This window comes from Vulpes vulpes, chromosome 1, assembly GCF_048418805.1.
Source record: "Vulpes vulpes isolate BD-2025 chromosome 1, VulVul3, whole genome shotgun sequence".
NCBI classification, from domain to species: Eukaryota; Metazoa; Chordata; class Mammalia; order Carnivora; family Canidae; genus Vulpes; species Vulpes vulpes.
Window position 1 is genome coordinate 13,949,882 of NC_132780.1, and position 19,764 is coordinate 13,969,645.

At 48.8% G+C, this 19,764-nt stretch overlaps 1 protein-coding gene across 7 annotated transcripts in view; it reads right to left on the minus strand.

Moving 5' to 3' along the window:
- The window catches only part of ZC3H4 (zinc finger CCCH-type containing 4), a 44,908-nt gene that overhangs the window by 16,607 nt on the left and 8,537 nt on the right, over positions 1 to 19,764 (minus strand). For all 7 annotated transcript variants that reach the window (XM_026014191.2, XM_072755531.1, XM_026014190.2 and 4 more), the window contains 7 exons: positions 9,970 to 10,189; positions 9,518 to 9,628; positions 4,991 to 5,213; positions 3,361 to 3,512; positions 2,415 to 2,511; positions 2,171 to 2,310; positions 1,230 to 1,337 (listed from right to left, as the gene is read on the minus strand). In XM_026014191.2, coding sequence (XP_025869976.2) covers positions 1,230 to 1,337; positions 2,171 to 2,310; positions 2,415 to 2,511; positions 3,361 to 3,512; positions 4,991 to 5,213; positions 9,518 to 9,628; positions 9,970 to 10,189 — 1,051 coding nt within the window. The remainder of the gene's footprint in view (positions 1 to 1,229; positions 1,338 to 2,170; positions 2,311 to 2,414; positions 2,512 to 3,360; positions 3,513 to 4,990; positions 5,214 to 9,517; positions 9,629 to 9,969; positions 10,190 to 19,764) is intronic.

The following is a 19,764-nucleotide window of genomic DNA, read 5'->3' on the forward strand; positions in this document are numbered from 1 at the left end:
CTTCTCACCTGCATGCTGTTTTTCAAGACTGGCTGCATGGAGGCCAGTATCCAGCCCCATGCTTCTTCCTTCCTAACCTAACTTCCGTTTTGTTTGGGAAGAATGTGCCCCCAGCTGAAAAAGTACATTCCCCAGCCTCTCTGGAAGTCCTGGTCAATGAAATGTAGGCCAAAGTCCCCAGGGAGGACAATGCTGACTCAAAAGAAAAACCCCTTCACCCATCTTTCCTCTTAGCCCGTAGATGGGAGGATACCCAGAGGCTCAGCGGCCACTATGGAACCACGAGGACAAAAGCCACATGCTCAAAGATGGTGGACATTCCTGAAGCGGAAGGAGTCTCCCCAGAGTACCAGTGACCAGGGCACCAACCTCCTTCAGAGGGACGACGTCTGAACATTTACACTATTGGAGCTCAATTTTAACATCATCCACAGTCAGACACACTCAGAACACATACCCGAGTGAACAAAATAGAGAAACCGTTCAGGATAGCTATCTCCCCTTACTCTCATGAATAGCTACTTATCTTTCTACAGATTTATTATAAGCTTTTGAAAAGAACATAAATTGAGATTGTATCAGGAATATTTTACACACACACACACACACACACACACACGTATTGGTCTGAAATTTGTATTTTTCTCTAAAGCCTATACTGGGGTGCAATATTCCCTGAGCACATGTGCACCAGTATCTGTCCACTGCCATCGTATTTGAATAATAAGGTGGCTGGCTGAACTCATACAGGGTTATGCCCTCAGAACTCTATGGTCATTAGCTTATCTTCTGGTACTGAATGCTGCTGTGCAATTCATGGCTGGCCTGATTCGCTCCACCTCCTTCTCTATCTGGAAATCTTAATAATTCCCTCTCTGACATCATTAAAGATCAATAACTCAACCAGGACGTATTACATCTTTATATCGGTATCGATCTTAATACGTTTGAGGCCATTTGGACTGGCTGAAAATTCTGGCCCCCAAACCAAGAAAAACAAAACACCAAAAAACAAGCCAAATGTGTTATCACACTCTGGCTCCTCAGTCTCTCTGAGAAGACAAGAGAACAGAGTCTTCCCAAGCATCTCTTGGTAGTCAGTCAATCCCACCCTTACCCGGCCATGGCTCCCAATTAGCATAGCCTGTAGAACGTTCCCAGAAGCCCGAGCATCCTCTGGGAGGTTGCTGCCCTGCTCCCACTTCCAGGTACTTTAACTGGCCCCTTACCCACGTACACCGCCCCTCCACGAAGTATTTGCAGATGACTTTGCCTTTCTTGTCAGACTGCTGGTGGGGCTTGTCATGGTCACTCCTCCGGTAGCTCCCACCACCATCCTATTAGGAACACAATGTGTGAGCATAAAGGGCAAGGAGAAGGAGGGGTTGGGGAGGGGGTGTGGAGACTGGCAGACAGGTTCTGTCCACCTTCCTGAACCTTCTCACCCCAATCCAACACCATCCCAGTCAAGGTGCTTCACTGGAGATCCTCAGAACCTTGAGCACATCTCCACTTACTAGTTTCTACAGTTTCAGTGCTGAAGACTCCCTACCAACTGAGATGTGGGACTCCACTTATGCAGGAACAAAAAAAAAAAAAAAGAAAAAAAAAAAAAAAGGGACTGTACAGAGGGACTGTACAAAGGGACTGTTACAGAGGGACTGTAACAGAAGGTGGCCACTGAGGATGAGCATTCCCTCGACAGAAGAATCTTCATGTAGCAAGAGTAGTGGCCAGCACGTTACCACCAGCACCAAGGCCACGTGGGGTCTTAGCCCCATGGTATGGAGTGCTGGCGCTCCACAGGAAAAGCTCTGGCATGTGGAGTTGCTGGCAACTGAAGAGTACCACATAACCATACAGAACATTCTCCTCCTAAAGGCAGTATGTGCGTCTTCCTGTCAAACTCTCCAGGCTACCTGGATGAGTCACCTGGAACCTTCCCCACCTCAGAGACTCAGATGCTATAGAGATGTGGTTTCAATATCAGAGGGTCTCACCAGCAGCCCAGCCCCCCATCCCCCAGAGATGTTTAGTGCTCAACGGCCCCACAGAGAACAGCTAATGAAAGCTGGCCAGCATTAGCTAGAGGCCAACTCATTTGAGAAAAAAAAATCCAGGAAGGGGGCCTTGGCCAAACCTATCAAATCCAAATGAAAAGTCAACTCACGCCCATGTCCTCGTCATAGAAGTCTTCATCATCGTTCATTCCGCCCTTGTTCATCCCTCCTCGGCTGCCACCTCGACCACGACCCCGGCCCATCCCTTTCCCTCGACCTCGGGAACCCCGACCACGGCCTCGACTTAACCCTGCAGAGAAATGGCATTCACCTGCTGTTTCTCCCCAGGATCCAAACCCAGCAGCTGCCCAAAGGAGCCCCACCGACCCGTCACCTCCAGGGCCCTCTGCCCACCTCGTCCTCGGCCATCCTTGGACCGGCGGTACTGGTTCAGCTCCTTGGAGTATTCGTCATAATCCTCATCTCCCATTGGTTCCTCACTTTCTCCATACTGGGATTCCAGAAAAGAGGAGAAAAGGCGAGTGTCACGTGGGGAACAATGAACACTGTCCCTAACTGTACTTTCTGCCCCTTTCTTTTTGTTTATGCAGGTCAACATGAGACTCAGAAGGGCCAGTGAGCAACTCAGGGTGACCTGCCTGTGCCCCCTCTTCACAGGCCACAGCCAAAGCTGGGAGGGGGAGGTGGGGGGTGGTTCTAATCCTCTCCCTCAAGCTCTTCACTCCTACAACTCCCAATTCCGGGGGGCAAATCCAACAGGGAGCCTCCTACACAATGGACAGCTGTGTGGCTGTAACAAAGAGCAGTCTCACTGCATACTGGCATAGAAAGATCTTGGGCGGGGACAGAGCGATCAATGTGGAAGCTGTGTGTGTGTGCAGGGGGCATGAATAAACAAGCACCTGACTGTAAAGACCTAAAACTTCTTTTTTAGGATTTTATTTATTTGAGAGAGAAAAGAGGGATAAACAGGCTCCCCCGCTGAGCAGGGAGACCAAAATGGGGCTTGGTCCCAGGATCTCAAGACCATGACTTGAGTTGAAGGCAGATGCTTAACCAACTGAGCCACCCAGGTGCCCCTAGGCCTAAAACTTTTTCTAGGAGACACTCAGAAAACCTGTCTTTGGAGATGGGAATGAAGTTGCTGGGGGGAACAAGGGGAGGGAGATGTTTTCACAGCTTTGGCACTTTTTCAATTTTGAACTGTATGAAGGTTTCCTCTATTTCAAAATAAGAAATGAATGTTGAGACACAGCCCTGCTGTCCAACACCCTCCTTCCACTGCAGTCTGTATAGGCAGCTCCCAAAAAGTGCCCATCAGCCCCCCATGTTCCCTTACTTCCATTTCTTCCTCATAGAAGTCTTCTTCATCCTCGGGGTGGTCTCCCACGGAGCCTCTGCCCCTTCCGCGGCTGCCTCTGCCCATGCCTCGGCCTCGGGACCCTCCACGACTGCCTCGACCCCGGTAGCCTCTGCCACGGCCTCGGCTGCCTGCAGGGTGATTCAGACGGTAAGTGCCCCGAGTGGGAGCAGATCTCATCAGCAAGAGCGAAGTGAGCCCATTTTCTGCCCCTGATGTCAGTCATGTCCTCTTCCTCCTCCTCAAGCCTTCTTAGCAGCTCCAGGTAGCTTGTCCCATCGCCCCCACATGCCCTCACTAGTGGGCCTCAGGCCTCCGCATTCTGGATGCTCACCGGCTATACTGCCACAGGGGCACCTGACCACTGTAGGTGCACTCAAATGTCCAATACAGGGACTACTACTACTAGCCACACATGGCTATGGAGTCCCCAGAACATGACCAGACTAAGAGATGCTGGAGGATGAACCACCACTGTATTTACAGGACTCAGGTTAAAAAAAAAAAAGTCAGAGAATATAAAACACTACATCTGTCTGTCTGGATAATGTGTTAAAATTAAGATTCTGAATGTGTTAGATACATAAAATATACTGTTAAAATTAATGTTTCCTTTTACTCATTAAAAAAAAAATTTATTTATTTATTCATGAGAGAGACAGAGAGAGAGGCAGAGACATAGGCAGAGGGAGAAGCAGGCTCCATGCAGGTAGCCCGATGCGGGACTTGATCCCAAGAACTCGGGATCACAACCTGAGTCAAAGACAGAAGATGTTCAACCACTGAGCCATCCAGGCATCCCCCCTTTTGCTTTTTTAACATGACTACTAGAAAATTCTAAATTATGCGGTGACTTGTATTAAATTTCTATTGGACAACAGTGGTCTAGAATTTCCCCCAAAGAGCACGGCTCATCCAAGGAGGTGTCCAAGAACAAATTCCGAAGAAAGACTAAATGAAAGGCCACTCAAACAATAAGCTGTGCCTTAGGCAGGGCCAAGAACCCCTGAGCTAGAAGATCCCCAAAGCCCTACCCCCTTGTAGCTTGCAAAACTTTGCGGGCAGGAGATGGTTCTAAGAGGCCAGGTCTCTGGTGCTCCACCCTCCCCCACCATCCTCCTAACTGCCACAGGTTTAGGGTTCAGAGGTATGGCAGTCTCACCTTGTCAGGTGATGGGAGCTGGGAGGATGAGGGGAGGGAGCTGGGGCAGCCAGCTGTCAGTGACCCTGGCCTAGATCAGATGGAAGCTGTTCCTTCTCTCTTGCCTGCAGCTGACCAGGAAGTGAATGAAGAAAACAGCCTTGGGCCATGTGGGCTTCTCCCCCGCACCTTCCAACCAGCCTGGCTCCATCCCCAGCTCAGCCTGAGCACTGAGGCTCTTCCAAGATGGCTCACTCCCCGGCCCCTGGAGTCCCTTGCCCTGTAGGTACAGCTCCAGCCCTTCTCCTCCTCCTGGAGCTCCGAAATGAACGACTCCCATAACTCCCAACTCTTCCACATGCGAGGCTCCGCAGCCCCAACCCACAGGTTGGTCCCACTCCACAGTATCGCACCAGCCCCTGGTCTGCCCCCATGACCCCACACCCTGCAGGGGCAGCAGGGCCTCACCTCGGCCCCGGCTGCTGCCCTCCTTGGCACGCCGGTACTGGTTCAGCTCTTTGGTGAAGTCATCATAGTCATCCTTGCCCATGTCCTCCTCCTCATCACCCTCATACTCGCCGTACTGCTCGTTCTCATAGTCTTCGTACATGCCATAGCCTTTGCTGTCCATCTTGGAGTAGGCCTTCTTGGGCAGAGATGTGGTGTGCGAAGGGGCATACTGCTGGTGGGACTGACAGGGAGAGGGGGGTGAGCCGGCCCCAGGGCCCTGAGTCCGGATCACCAAGGGCCCCACTGCTCCTGAAACTGACACAGCAGTCTGGGTGTCTCTGCCACCCAGGGGATGAGATGCCAGCCCTGGCTATTTGGGGGACTAGTTCCAACGTGAGGGAGAGCTGGGCGGTGGGCCCAGATGTTTCCATGCTTCAAAAAATGCCATGGCTTGAAAGAAAATTGGGACACACAGCCCCCGGGATTCCTGAAGAACTGGGGAGGGAAGAGAAGGGGCTAATTCCCAGGGATATGCAGCAATCTCCTTTGGGGAGGAGGCCTAGTAGGCAACAGAGGCTTTTTTTTTTTTTTTTTTTTTTTTAAGTAAACTCTAGGCCTGGACATGGGACTCTAACTTAACCCTGAGATCTGAGCCCCCTGCTCAGTGGGGAGCCTGCTTCCCCCTCTGCCCCTCCTCCACCTTACTTGCTTGTATGCTCCTGTGCTCTCTCCACTCTGATAAATAAAATCTTTTTTTTTTTTTTTTAAGATGTTGTTTATTTATTCATGAGAGACACAGAGAGAAAGAAAGAGGCAGAGACACAGGCAGAGGGAGAAGCAGGCTTCATGCAGGAAGCCTGACATGGGACTCGATCCCGGGTCTCCAGGATCACGACCTGGACTGAAGGTGATGCTAAACCGCTGAGCCACCTGGGCTGCCCTGATAAATAAAATCTTAAAACAAACAAACAAACCCTGAACCAGCCAGGCCCTCCAAGAGGGGTGCTCCTTGGTCAAAATTTTCTTGGGGCCTTGGAATTCAGTTAATGACCTACTTGGCAACCAAACTAGAAAATCATTTTGAATGATGCTTTCCAGAGCATGCTAGTGTCAAGAGATACTGGATGAAGTTAGATACGCACGCACACACGCACCAAATGGCCTTCAGTAGGTAAATGGATAAACAAACTGTGGTCCATCCAGACAATGGAGTATTATTCAGCAGTTAAAAGAATTGAGCCAATGAGCCATAGGGCTAAGAAAAGACCAGGGGAAACCACAAACATATACTGTTATGTAAAAAAAAAAAAAACTGGTCTGAAAAAAATTATACACTGTAATGAATCCAACTATCTGACATCCTGGAAAAGGCAAAAATGCAGAGACAGAAAAAGGCTTCTGGCTTCCAAAGCCTCAGGAAGGAGAGCAGAGGTAAAGCATAGGGGATTTTTAGGAAATTGAAACTCTTTTTTTTTATATGATAGTATATGGTGAATGCATAACATTAAGCCTTAGTCTTTGACTAAGACAAAGAATCATAAACACAAAGTGGAGAGCTTAATGTAAACCACAGGCTCCAATTCACAAAAACACATCAAGATTGGTTCATAGGGCCTGCCTTTGGCTCAGGGCATGATCCTGGAGTCATGGGATCGAGTTCCATATCAGGATCCCTACACAGAGCCTGCTTCTCTCTGCCTATGTCTCTGCCTCTCTGTGTCTTTCATGAACAAATAAATAAAATCTTTAAAAATGATTGGCTCATGGAGGTGCCTGGGTGGCTCATTCTTAAGCATCTGTCTTTGGCTCCGGTCATGATCCCTGGGTCCTGGGATCAAACCCACGTTTGGCTCCCTCCTCGGGAGGAAGTCTGCTCTTCCCTCTGCCAGTCTCTCCCCTCAACTCATGGTTTCTCTTCCTCTCAAATAAATAAATAGAATCTTAAAAAAAAAAAAATGGTTCATCAATTACAACAGAAGTACCACACTTACATATACTGTTATAGCAAAAACTACTCAATTTTCTTTTTTTTTTTTAAGATTTTATTTATTTATTCATGGAGACACACAGAGAGACACAGAGAGAGGCAGAGACAGAGGCAGAGGGAGAAGCAGGCTCCATGCAGGGAGCCCGATGTGGGACTCGATCCCGGGTTTCCAGGATCACGCCCTGGGCCAAAGGCAGCACTAAACTGCCAAGCCACCCGGGCTGCCCTCAATTTTCTATAAACTTAAAACTGCTCTTGGGGCACATGGGTGGTTCAATCGGTTAAGCATCTGACCCTTAGTCTCAGCTCAGGTCATGGTCTCAGGGTTGAGGTATCAATCCCCACATCAGGCTCCACGCTCAGCAGGGAGTCTGCATGGGACTCTCTCTCCCTCTTTCCCCCACGCATTCTTTCTCAATTATATATAGAAAAACCTAGAAAAACAAAAACAAAACCTAAAATGCTTTAAAAAATAGTCTATTACTTTTAAAAAATACAAACTGGTTAAAAAAAAGATCATAGATATATAGTCACAGGTGACTACATTAGCCGATCTTAAAACACCTCAACCCTGCAGGGCGCCTGGTTGGCTCAGTCAGTGGCATGGCACATGCGACTCTTAATCTCGGGATTATGAGTTCAAGCCCTATGCTGGGTGTAGAGATGATTTAAAAATAAAATCTTAGAAAAGAAAAATAAAACAAAAAAAACAAAAAAATAAAAAAAATAAAATCTTAAAAAAAAAAAGTCTCAGGGGATCCCTGGGTGGCGCAGCGGGTTTAGCGCCTGCCTTTGGCCCAGGGCGCGATCCTGGAGACCCGGGATCGAATCCCACGTCGGGCTCCCGGTGCATGGAGCCTGCTTCTCCCTCTGCCTGTGTCTCTGCCTCTCTCTCTCTCTCTCACTGTGTGCCTATCATAAATAAATAAAAATTTAAAAAAAAAAAAAAAGTCTCAAACCCTAGTTATCAATAGAAGCCGCAGTGTGCCCTGCATTACTTATTGAGATCAGGTTTATTTTCTTTTGTAAAGATTTTATTTATTTATTCATGAGACACAGAGAGAGAAAGAGAGAGAGAGAGGTGCAGAGACACAGGCAGAGGAAGAAGCAGGCTCCATACAGGGAGCCTGATGTAGGACTAGATCCTGGGACTCCAGGATCATGCCCTGGGCTGAAGACAGGTACTAAACCACTGAGCCACCCAGGGATCCCCCTAGGTCAGGTTTTTTTTTTTTTTTTTTTAAGATTTATTTATTTATTTATGATAGACACAGAGACAGAGGCAGAGACACAGGCAGAGGGAAAAGCAGGCTCCATGCTGGGAGCCCGACGTGGGACTCGATCCTGGGACTCCAGGATCGTGCCCTGTGCCAAAGGCAGGCACCAAACTGCTGAGCCACCCAGGGATCCCCTAGGTCAGGTTTTTTCTGTTGTTGTTTTGTTTTCTTTTTAAAAGATTTTTATTTATTTATTCATGAGAGACATGCAGAGAAAGACAGAGGCAGAGACACAGGCAGAAGGAGAAGCAGGCTCCATGCAAGGAGCCCGAAGTGGGACCAGATCCCAGGTCTCCAGAATCACACCCTGGGCTACAGGTGGCGCTAAACCGCTGCACCACTAGGGCTGCCCCCTAGGTCAGGTTTAAAGTCTGAATCCCCACTAGCAGATCAACATCAACTGTAATACTGTACAATAAATTATCCATTGGGCTGGATGATGTGGAGTCACAGGATACTTGGGGTAATTTTTAGAGCTATTATAGCTTTATTATTGTATTTTTTAAATTTTTATTTATTCATTAATGAGAGACACACACAGAGAAAGAGAGAGGCAGAGACACAGGCAGAGGTTGAAGCAGGCTCCATGCAGGGATGGGACTCGATCCCAGGTCTCCAGGATCAGGCTCTGGGCTGAAGGCGGCACTACACTGCTGAGCCACCCGGGCTGCCCAGCTACTATAACTTTAAAAGCACTTTTTATCTAACCTTGAAAATCCATGTTGATTTTTCTTACAGGTTTTGCTGGGAGGTGAGGGGGACAGCATACAAACCAAATAATTTAAATGCACATCTAAGTTCAGTGTTATGATAGGATGAACATTTGACTTCTGACTCCGTAGCACTTGAGATCATTCATTCCCGTAAAACTATTTCATTCTCTAGTCAATTCTCCACAAATGGTTGTTTCTGAACAGTGGGGCAAACAGTCAGCTGTGACAGGGATAAATTAGGAGCTTTCTTGGAGATGGGGACATACTGAGTCTTGCCCAGGGCATGGGAAGAAGAGTGAAGTCTTAAGAGCATGGCCAATGGCTCAAACCCCAACTCCTGCACTACAGGGCTACAACCTAGCTGGTTTCCCAGGTCTGTTTCCTCCCCTATAACATGGGGATAAAAACAAAACAGGATCTCATCTTGCAGGCTGAAAAATCCACGTGGAGTGCCATGCAAGAGTTCCCAGCACACAAGTAGTGCTCAGCAAACACGGACTATTTATCCATGCCTGTCCTCCGTCCCCACTCCCAGCATCATGGGGGCCCCTGAAGAGCAAGTACTCACAGGCGCGTATGGAGGGCTATACTCCCGGTACTTGCGGTGCCCCTTCTCGCTGGGACTGAAATCCGAGTCATCAGAGAAGTCCGAGAAGTCATCGCTGGAAGAAGCATGGCGCTGCAGGGACAGGGGAAGTGGACTTAGTCACTGTGCTGCAGGCGGGCCTCTCTCTGGCAGAGTCAGCCCAGGGACAGACACTACTAGAATGTGTCAGAAGGGCTCTGCGCTCTCCTTGAAGCACCTCGCCTAGGGGCGTTTAGCAGCAATGGAGCATGAACAATGGAGCATGAACTACCGACTCTTTAAGAGAAAAAAATAACGCTCTTTATCCAATTTGGGGAAGGAATAAACAGCACTTTAAGAGTGCCCTCCGGTCTATGAGACAAGCTTGGGCCCTGAGGCTCTAAGCTAGGCCTGGTGCCAGGCAGCCCAGCCCCAGCACACCTTCTCCGACCTACTTTGTGCTTGGATTTCCTCCTCTTCTTCGATCTCCTCTTCTCCTTCTCCCGCTCTTTCTTCCGCTTTCGCTTCAGTCTCCTGTGAGACTTCTCCTCGTCCGAGTCGCTATGGTGCTTTTCCCCCTTCTCCTTCCGGCTCCTCTCGGGCCCTCCAGAGGTGTCCTGGGTCTCCTCGGCCCCATCATCTTCCAGTTCACCTTCTTCCAACTCACCATCCTCCCTATAAACCAACCCCAAAGCCAAAGTGAACCTGCGGTGTGAGAGGAACCATCTGAGGGCTCTCCGCTGGCCAGGGCTGATAGGAACAGAGAGCCCAAGTGCTGTAAGTAAGGCCTTCCCTGGGAGGATGTGGGAGCCACTGCCTCATGTCTCACCCCTATCCTCCCCTCAAAGGGACTGTGTGTCCTGCTTTCATGTAAGCAGGATGGGGGCAGTGGGTTGGGGTCCCGCAACGCTGGATTTTAAAGGTCCTGCCACTGATATTGGGATGACTCTACCCCAGGACTTTTCAAAGTGCTCCAGAGGACTAGAGTTCTAAGAAGAAAAGTGGTAAGGCTCTGTGGCCAAATGATGTGAGGAAATTTCCATCCTGGGGCTTCACAGTGCTCAATGCTCTAACGGAAGTTCCTGTAAGTCTTACCATCAAAAAACCTGTACAACCCCATGTTAGAGCATTTCCAAAGCTTACTTGGCCACAGAGGCTGCTTGTCTCGAGGAAACATGGACTAGCGTTCACCCCAGAATGCACCAGTGCACAGTGGCCAGAGGTCACAGGCGTGGCCGCAGCCCTACGGATGAGACCTGTGAGCTGAGGGTGAGGGTTGTGGGCAGTGGAGACAGGGCCATGGCTCTGAACCAGGGAGTGGTCCCCCAGACTCCTGGGCCCTATCCATAGTCAGGACTGGACTGGGCTAGAGGATAGCACATATTTACCAAAGCCCCAAAAAGAAGAGCTAGTGATAAGCTCTGGTCTCCAGGTTTCAAGGCCTGACCTACACCCTCAACTGCATAGCTCTGGGCTGGGGAGTCGGGGAGCAACCGAGCAGCTAGGGAAGGGGTAAGGGAAGGGTCTCAGGTTCCAGAGCCCTCCTAAAGCCCTCTCCTAACAGCTGCGAGAGTGCCCACAGAATGGATCCTCCCCACCCCACTGCTCTGAGCCCGGGTATCCCTTCTGGTTATCACTTCCCTCACATCACCCCCATCCCCAGTACTTTAAAAAATAAAAGCACTCTCCAGACATGACCGATACTGCCAACAGGACATTCTAAATACCTATAAATCTCCAGGGTGGGGTAGAAGTGAGGGGATAAACAGAGTTAAGAAGGAAAGCAACTGGAAAAAGAATCCAGTTTTTACCACCCACAGACACAGTTCTCACAAGTACAGGAATTGGTTTAAAAAAAATAAAGTGGGGGATCCCTGGGTGGCACAGCGGTTTGGCGCCTGCCTTTGGCCCAGGGCGCGATCCTGGAGACCCGGGATCGAATCCCACGTCGGGCTCCCGGTGCATGGAGCCTGCTTCTCCCTCTGCCTGTGTCTCTGCCTCTCTCTCTCTCTCTATCATAAATAAAAAAAAATAAAGTGTTCAAATCTTGAAAAAGCTCCGAGAGTTCCTCATGCATGACCATGGAAGAGTATGTGAGACAATGTAAAAAGTTCCTTCCTTCTCTATTAACTAGGACCCTAAATGAGACCGAAGAGAACAGAAACAGTGGTGTGATGAACCCAGGACCAAAAAGGCTAACCACAAAGGGAATTAATTCAGGCAGAAAAGATCTCGCTGCTCAGGCGGGACCGGGGTCAGTGTGAGAACAAGCTCACTAGGAGAGCGGGCCCCAGAGCCTCCACAGGTTCTACCAGACAAACACACTGGTGATTCTCCTTCACGCCCTGTTGCTCATGCCACCCCCTTTTGTCCACCCCCGGGGTGGTGCTGCTCCCCAGATGTCAAGGATGCTGACAAGAGGAGCCTCTTTTAACCCTAATTCCAATTCAATGGGGTCAGGTTAGCTTAAAACCCTAGTGGCCCCAAGCCCACAGATACCCCAGCAGAGGTCAAGAGCAGCTCTCACATACACAAGGCAGGACACAATATTTGTTCTGATGTTTCAAAGGCATCATCAGGGAGATGACCGATGGGCGCCTCAATGGGTGCCTTGTGTGGCTTCCTTGCAAACTGCCAGGTTGGGGTGGGGGAGGTGGTCAGCCCCACAGGAAGATACAGAGTAAAGCTGGGAGGAGCCTGCATTCCTGACAAGTGAGGCACCTTCCACACCAGCTTGGGTGTGGCACCAGCTTGGGTGTGGCCCACAGGACAGGGTGTGGGACGGAGCTGCCTGGGCTGGAGTGGCTTTGCCCACAGTAAAAGTACCACCCAACTGGGGAAACTGGTTTTGGCAAGCTCACCAACCAGAGGGAGTGGCTGTTACAGGTCAGCATGGCTGAAGTTGAGGAGGACCGTGATGGCGGGCGGTCGGGGGTGGGGGTGGCGTTGGGGGTGTGTGGGGGCACTTGGGGGGGTTTACTGGAGAGCAAACGTGATGTGCATCCCTGCTGGGAACACCTGTAGGCAGGCCAGGTCACCACACCTCAAGAGAAACACAGGGAGAGGCAGCCAGACCATACAGACAGACATTATGGAGCTGAGGAAGGCCCTGAGACAGAGGCTAGCCTTCCATGAAGAAAAGCTAAAAAGAGCGGCACTCTTGACAATAGTCTGGAAAGGAAAAAGCTCAGAGGGACATGGTGAAAATTACTCAGAAGCCCAGGGCAGGCAGACAATAACTGCCTGGGCTCCCAGAAGCCCTGATTAAAGAAAATAAGGCTCCCATAGGGAGAGACCCTCCTGGAATCAGGAAAAGCCTGTCAGAGGAGAAGGGACATCCAAGACCTCTTCAACCCTCTTGTTTCAGACAGGAGGTCTTCTAAGGGAGAGGAGGTAAAAGGACTCATCAAAAGCCAACAGTCCAGACATTCTCTCACCTCTGCTCACTCCAGGGCAAGGACACTAGGATAGGGCAGAAAAAGGTCTTGGCCAAGGTCAGCAGAGGCCACCACCCCCGTCCTGCTGCCCCATGCCATCCTGTCTGAAAGAGCCAGCCATTCTACATCTAATACCTGGGGGCAACTCCAAAGCCTTAACTGTCAGCAAGAGTGATTCCAGAAGAAAGCATTTTCATTCCAAAGGATTTCCCAAAGCAGGGGTGGACAGCATTCAAATCCACCCTACAGAGATGTTCAGCCAAAGAGGAATTCTCTGCATTATCTTATTAACACCTTCAGGATATCTGGGCTCAGCAAGAATCTACCATGCAAAAAAAAAAAAAAAAAAAGAAAGAATCTACCATGCAGGGATGCCTGGGTGACTCATTGGTTGAATGTCTGCCTTATGGCTCAGGTCGTGATCCTGGGATCAAGTCCTGCCATCAGGCTCCCCCCGCAGGGAGCCTCTTTCGCTTGCCCCTATCCTATGCCTATGACTCTCTCTACGAATAAATCTTTTAAAAAAAGAAAAGAAAAAAGAATCTACCAAGCAACTTTTTTACAAAACAGGTCATGAATACTTAAGAGCTTTGTTTCCTGAGGGTTCTGGAAGAAACTGACAAACAGAAACAAATGGCTGGTGACTGATGAAGGGAAACAGGAGACCAGAGAGGACACAGATGGTGACACCCTAGTGACCACTGTGCATTCTCAGTGTTACCTGGCTGTGCAGTACTCTCAAACTTCTCAGAGCCCGAGGCTAACCTCTGGTCACCTGGCGGGGGAGGAGTGCCCCTCTGCCCACGCAGGAAGTTCCCAGCTAAGTGTCCTGCACGAATACAGGGTCTATTTTCCTTGGGGGGCGGGGGAAACAACAAGAAAACCAAGCCACCTGGGACAGGGGCAGAAATCCTGGGGACCACTGACATGCCAGCACAAAAGCAGTCTCGCAATCGGCAGCTGGGCTTCAGTGGTGTCACTTCACAGACTGCCAGCAAAACCCATGTCAGAGTGGGATTAAACACCGAGGAAGCGCGCCTAATAGACTGTGACATAATCCCTCAAGAAAAGTGGGGGAAGCCCCATTGCGCTAATCATTTCAATCCAGACCTGCCAAGCCCTCTTGAGACCAGCACGCAGAAGAAACCCTGCAGCGTCAGCCAGAGCAGGCAAGATCTTATTCCCAGAGCCTGGACTGGCAACATCCCAGGATGGCTGCACTGGGGTCGGCCTGCCAGAGCCATTAGGGACGGGAAACCAACCAAGCTGGGGGACGGCCTTGGAACTGGCCCCCGGGAGGGAATGGGCAGAGGCCAATGACTTGCAGAGGGTCAAATCTGTCTTGTGCCTCCTAGACTCAGCTTCCAGGGCACTGAAATTTCCATTCACAGAACTGGCGACACCCAGCTCCTCCTCTCAGGTCATAGATCTGGATGCCCCTTCTATGGGCTGCCTATTTGGCCACTGCAGGGCACAGGAGAATGCTGAATTCATCACACACCAGGGGCTTGGCAGACACAGCACTAGGCAAAGAAATCTCATGATTCCAAAGTAGGCTAACCCCACCCACCAGCCTACAGATTTGGGTGTGTGGCTTCTTCCTGCAGGCCACGTTAACAGAGCTGGCTAGCTCTGCTGCTTCCTAGCTGTGCTCTTGGGTTACCTTAGCCTTGGTTTTCTCATCTGTGAAATGGGATCACTGTAGCACCCATGAGGGTTGTTATGGTTAAATTAGATAATAAGGACAAAGCCTTTGACAGGAGGAAAGCACCAAGAACCAGATAAAAAGCAGCTACTGGTTTTAAGAACCAATTACCACCAGCATGCCCCTGCATGGATAAGCCTAAACTGGACCAGATGCTTAATGGAAAGCATTTTCTCTATGGAGAAACTAGGCCAACTGCCCTTGGGGGCCACAGCTAACTGCTGGTCAACTTAGTTTCTAGCTTCACTTAGCCCTAACTGAGCATGCACCGACCTCTCCCCACAAATCCTGCTGCTGAAACTGACAAACCAACATCTCCCCTTCCTCAGCTCTAACTTAGGTGGTAAAATAAAGTAATCGAGTCACTGACCAGGAAGGAAAAGCACAGGGAGTGCTGTACCCCAGGAAGAATGGACAAAGGCCACTTAAAAAAATGAAGCTTCCCAACATGGAAATTCTCCAGACAAGAGATCTGGATGGAAGCTGAAAGGGGCCCTGGGTTTGTGGATCAATCTGATTTACAAAAAAAAGGGGGGGGGGGGGGGCGCAAAAAAAAAAAGGGAGAGAAGAGAGAAAAAAAAGATGGAAACTCATGGGAGCAGTGGCTGTTACCTGAAGATCATGAGAGCCCTTGACAAGAGGCGGCTAGGTTAATGTGAAGGTCAGGGTTATGATCATTAACTGCCCAAGCGCTCAACAAATTACCTGGGTAGGCTCTGAATGACCCATTAACTAGGGACAAAATTACAAATATTACAAAGAGGCTCTGCCTCTTCAAATGTTTAAAGACAGGCCTAAACACAGAAGTCCCCAAATCCGACCCAGTGGGGCAGTTGTCTACTAAGACGAAAGGCACAGAGCCTTTCCCTCCACTGAGGTGGAGCAGCCCCAGGGGGTGGGGAGGAACCTCACTGAGGGATTTTCAGAGGCAGGAAATTCTTGAAATAAGCCTCTGGGTCTTGCACATGTTTTTCAATGTCCTTACTACCTAGGTTCATCAACCAGAAATCAAGAGCAAATGAGCTCTGTGTCTCCTTTCCCTCAACATTCTCAGGTAGGGGCACAAGACACTGTGACATCACACCATTTCCATGGTAACATGACCATGTCACAGACACCACCCCATCTGAGCAGCCAAGCATAAACCAACTAGGGAAGAAGGGAAGCCCAGAGACCACCAGTACCCTGAACCCCTCACTTAAACGTGAGCATAAGAGCCTGCCCGGTGCTGGGACCCGGACATGGACACACCTACTGCCAGAAGACAGTATGAGCCGTAACGGAGAAATCTGAACCTGGACTGGGTATTTCAGATATGAAGTAACTACTATTAGTTTTGTTAAGACAGAATCATAACTTTGTGGTTCTATTTTTTAAAAATACTTTTAAGCTAGAAACTTGTACTGAAGAGTTTGCAGGGGAGATAAAGTGAATTCTAGGATCTGCTTTTAAAATACGCAAGGCAAAAAAAATAATAAAATAAAATATGCAAGGCAGATGGTGGATGTAGGGAGATGACCCAAAATTGGCAAAATGGACATAACCGTTCCAACTGGGTAGATGATGGCTTCTCTCCTCTGCTGAAAATGCTAGAAAATTTCCATTAAGTTTGACAGTAAGTAAGAAAGAAAAAAAACGGAAGAAAGAAAGGCAGGCAGGCAGGCAGGCCGGCCTGAGTGGGGACAACCTCAGCAAAGTAGACAGAGTCTGGGGTCGCGAGTGGGATAGGGCAAGGTTCAATCACCTCATCAAGTCCTTACCTCTCTGCCCTGATTTCTTCAATGACAAAACCTGCCTGGAAACCTCAGGGTCATATATACCAAAAGCAGAAGACAGTATTCATGATAAACATTCTGGGGACACCTGGGTGGCTCAGTGGTTGGGTGTCTGCCTTCGGCCTAGGGCGTGATCCTGGAGTCCCGGGATAGAGTGCCACATCGGGCTCCCTGCATGGAACCTGCTTCTCTCTCTGCCTATGTCTCTGCCTATTTCTGTGTCTCTCATGAATAAATAAAATCTTTAAAAATATATATATATATATATTTATATATATATAAGTATTCTGTATTAGCAACCTCCATGCCAGGTACCATACTACTAATGAGTTCACTTCTGCTTGTCTCACGCTGAAGCACAGTAACAAATCTACATTGGTTCTGGATCCTTGGCCGCCTGTCTTATGGACAGGCTGAGAGAAGAGAAGAAATCTGCCTATAGGGGTACCTGGGTGGCTCAGTAGTTGAGCATCTACTTTTGGCTCAGGTTATGATCCCAGGGTCCTGCGATCAAGTCCAACCAGGCTCCTTGAGCCTGCTTCTCCCTCTGCCTATGTCTCTGCTTCTCTCATAGGAAAGGAAAAGAAAAAGGAAAAGAAAAGGAAAGGAAAAGAAGGGGAAGGAAACAAAAGGGGGAAGGAAAGGAGAAAGCAAAGAGGAAAGGAGAAAGGAAAGAGGAAAAGAAAGGAAAGGAAAGGAAAACTGCCTTATAGGGTCACAGCAGAAAGAAGCAAAAGTGAAACAAGTCCTGGACTCTCTGACTCCAGGTCCAACTCTTAACCTCTACCCTTGAGATATTTAGAAATTATCTGGAAAAGAATAATTAACTCAACAGGCCAAAAGACAAAACGCCTGCCGTGAAATTTGTAACTGGGCTAGCAAAAATAAAATAGAAAGCAAACTAAATCCAATATCTCAAGAAAGGCTAAAGTGAGGTATTAACACATTGGGTGAGGTCCTTAACACTCTTGTGCCCTGGGTTTCAACTGTGAAGTGAAGACAGCAACAGAACCTCTGGGAGGGATGGAATTCACAGGGGAAGGATTTCCTGAGACCACGTAAATCAAGAGCTTAGCACTACGCTGGCCCAGAATAAGCCCTTAGCAGGAGAAATGAACGTCATGCAAAGACACAAGGCCAATACAGTTCTTCCAACATCGAATAAAGGGAACTGAGGCGTTCAAAAATCTGACCAGACATCTTTGGATAGTTCAAGGAATAAGAGAGGCACACAAAGGTCCAAGGAATCCTAGCTAAAACCCAAGTAAAAAGTCTTCTCCCCAGACAGAAAACAATGGGAATCCCAAGGAAGGAAATTCCAAAGCTGTCCAATACCAGAAAGAACACTCTATTCCAAAGTATGTGGCATCCACACTGGGGTTTGTCCAAGCACACAAACCTCTTAGGCAGGGCAATTCTACAGAGCTTCAAACAGATTGAGAAGAAACCTGGCCTGCTAGAGGAGTCTCATGGAGTCAAGGGTCATTTCATTTGCATGAGTGGCTCTTCTTCCACTCCCGCTCACTTTGAACACAGCCCCTGTTCTGGATAAAGGCATCTATCTCTCTGATCCAAGTTCCTCCTGTCAGATGAACCTCTGAAACTGGTTTCTCAGCAACAGAGAGTTTCTTTTAACCACCTTCTCATGCCAACCATGCTTCAGACTGCTTACAGCTAGAGAGATACTGGTTCTCATCCAGGGAGGGCTGATTTCTATTATTCCAGAAAGAAAAATCAAATCCCTGAACTTGTGAACCGAGACCTTTCCTTGTAACTTTTCCTGAACACATCAATTTGGTTCCGCTCAATGTACATCCGACTAAAAGTATTGATATTTTCAACTTGAAAGAAACTGGGCCTTGGATTACTAAGATTGCTTGTTCATATATGACTAAAGAATTTTAGGAGAGGGATGCCTGGGTGGCTCAGTGGTTGAGCGTCTGCCTTCAGATGAGGGCATGATCCTGGAGTCACAGGATTGAGTCCCACATTGGGCTCCCTGCATGGAGCCTGCTTCTCTCTCTGCCTAGGTCTCCGCCTCTCTGTGTGTCTCCCATGAATAAATAAAATCTTTATTTTTTAAAAGATTTTTATTTATTTATTCATGAAAAACAGAGAGAAAGGCAGAGACGTAGGCAGAGGGAGAAGCAGGCTCCAGGCAGGGAGCCTGATATGGGACTTGATCCTGAGACCGCAGATCACGCTGAGCCAGACGCAGGTGCTCAACCGCTGAGCCACACAGGCGTCCCAATAAATAAAATATTAAAAAAAAAAAAAGAAAAAAAAAAGAATTTTAGGAGAACTGTAATGTTCTGTATGCAACTCTTCGTTAACTTCTAGTCAACTGTGGGCTCCTGGAGGGCACATTAGAAGATGGGAGTGACTGGACTTTCTGAGGGCCCAGCAAAGGGCCAGGCTCAGACTGTCTGGGTGCTCGGGATATATTCCACACAAACCCAGCATCAACATCAGCTCTGCACACCTTGTTTGTCAGTGGCATCAATATAGACACCGGACCATTTCCCAGGCAGTACCCTGGATTACTTAAAACTCCAAGGTGATTGAGGGGTTTGTCTTTAACCGAAAACTCATTCACCGAATGCTTATCGAGGGCCTCATGAGAGGCCAGAGAGGGACAAAAGCCCGAATGTGATTGATGCATCAACCAAAGTCAAAGTAAAGTGGCCACCAATTGGCACTCCCAGGGAGGCGGCCCATTTCCATTGCCAATAAGCTATGGTCCTGAGACTGCTCTGCTGTGCCACGAAATGACAAGGCCTAGAATCCCAAGGAAACCTAAGCCTTGAAGTCTGTTAGGAAAACGAGGAGGGCTATAACCAGAGTCACCTGCAATGCACATTTAGCCAAGTGACACATCTGGCCCCAGCTCTCTGGGGTCGGGCCTCAACAGGGATGTGTTAGCTGGGATCTGCTTCCACACTAGGTTTAAAAAGTCTCCAGTTACTTCTAATAAATGAAAATCCCTTCAGTTAAAGGTTCAAATGCCCAGGCTTGGGCCTCTACATGGACTGGAAGGAGAAGAACACGGGGCTGACAGAGCCGCACCAGGTCATGGAGAGGCAGCACACCTCCACTCTTTCTGAGGCCTACTTTTTCTTCCTTAAAGTAATCTACACCCAACATGGAACTCAAACTCACCACTCCGAGATCAAGAGATGCATGCTCTACTAACAGGGCCAGCCAGGCATCTTCAGGACCAACTTTAAAGGGAATACCTATCTTCCCTCCCATGCTCTCCCACTACCTCTGCCACAATAAAAATCATGGCAGCTGCTGTGCAGGGAGTAGGCATATCATACCAATGTGGAGGCC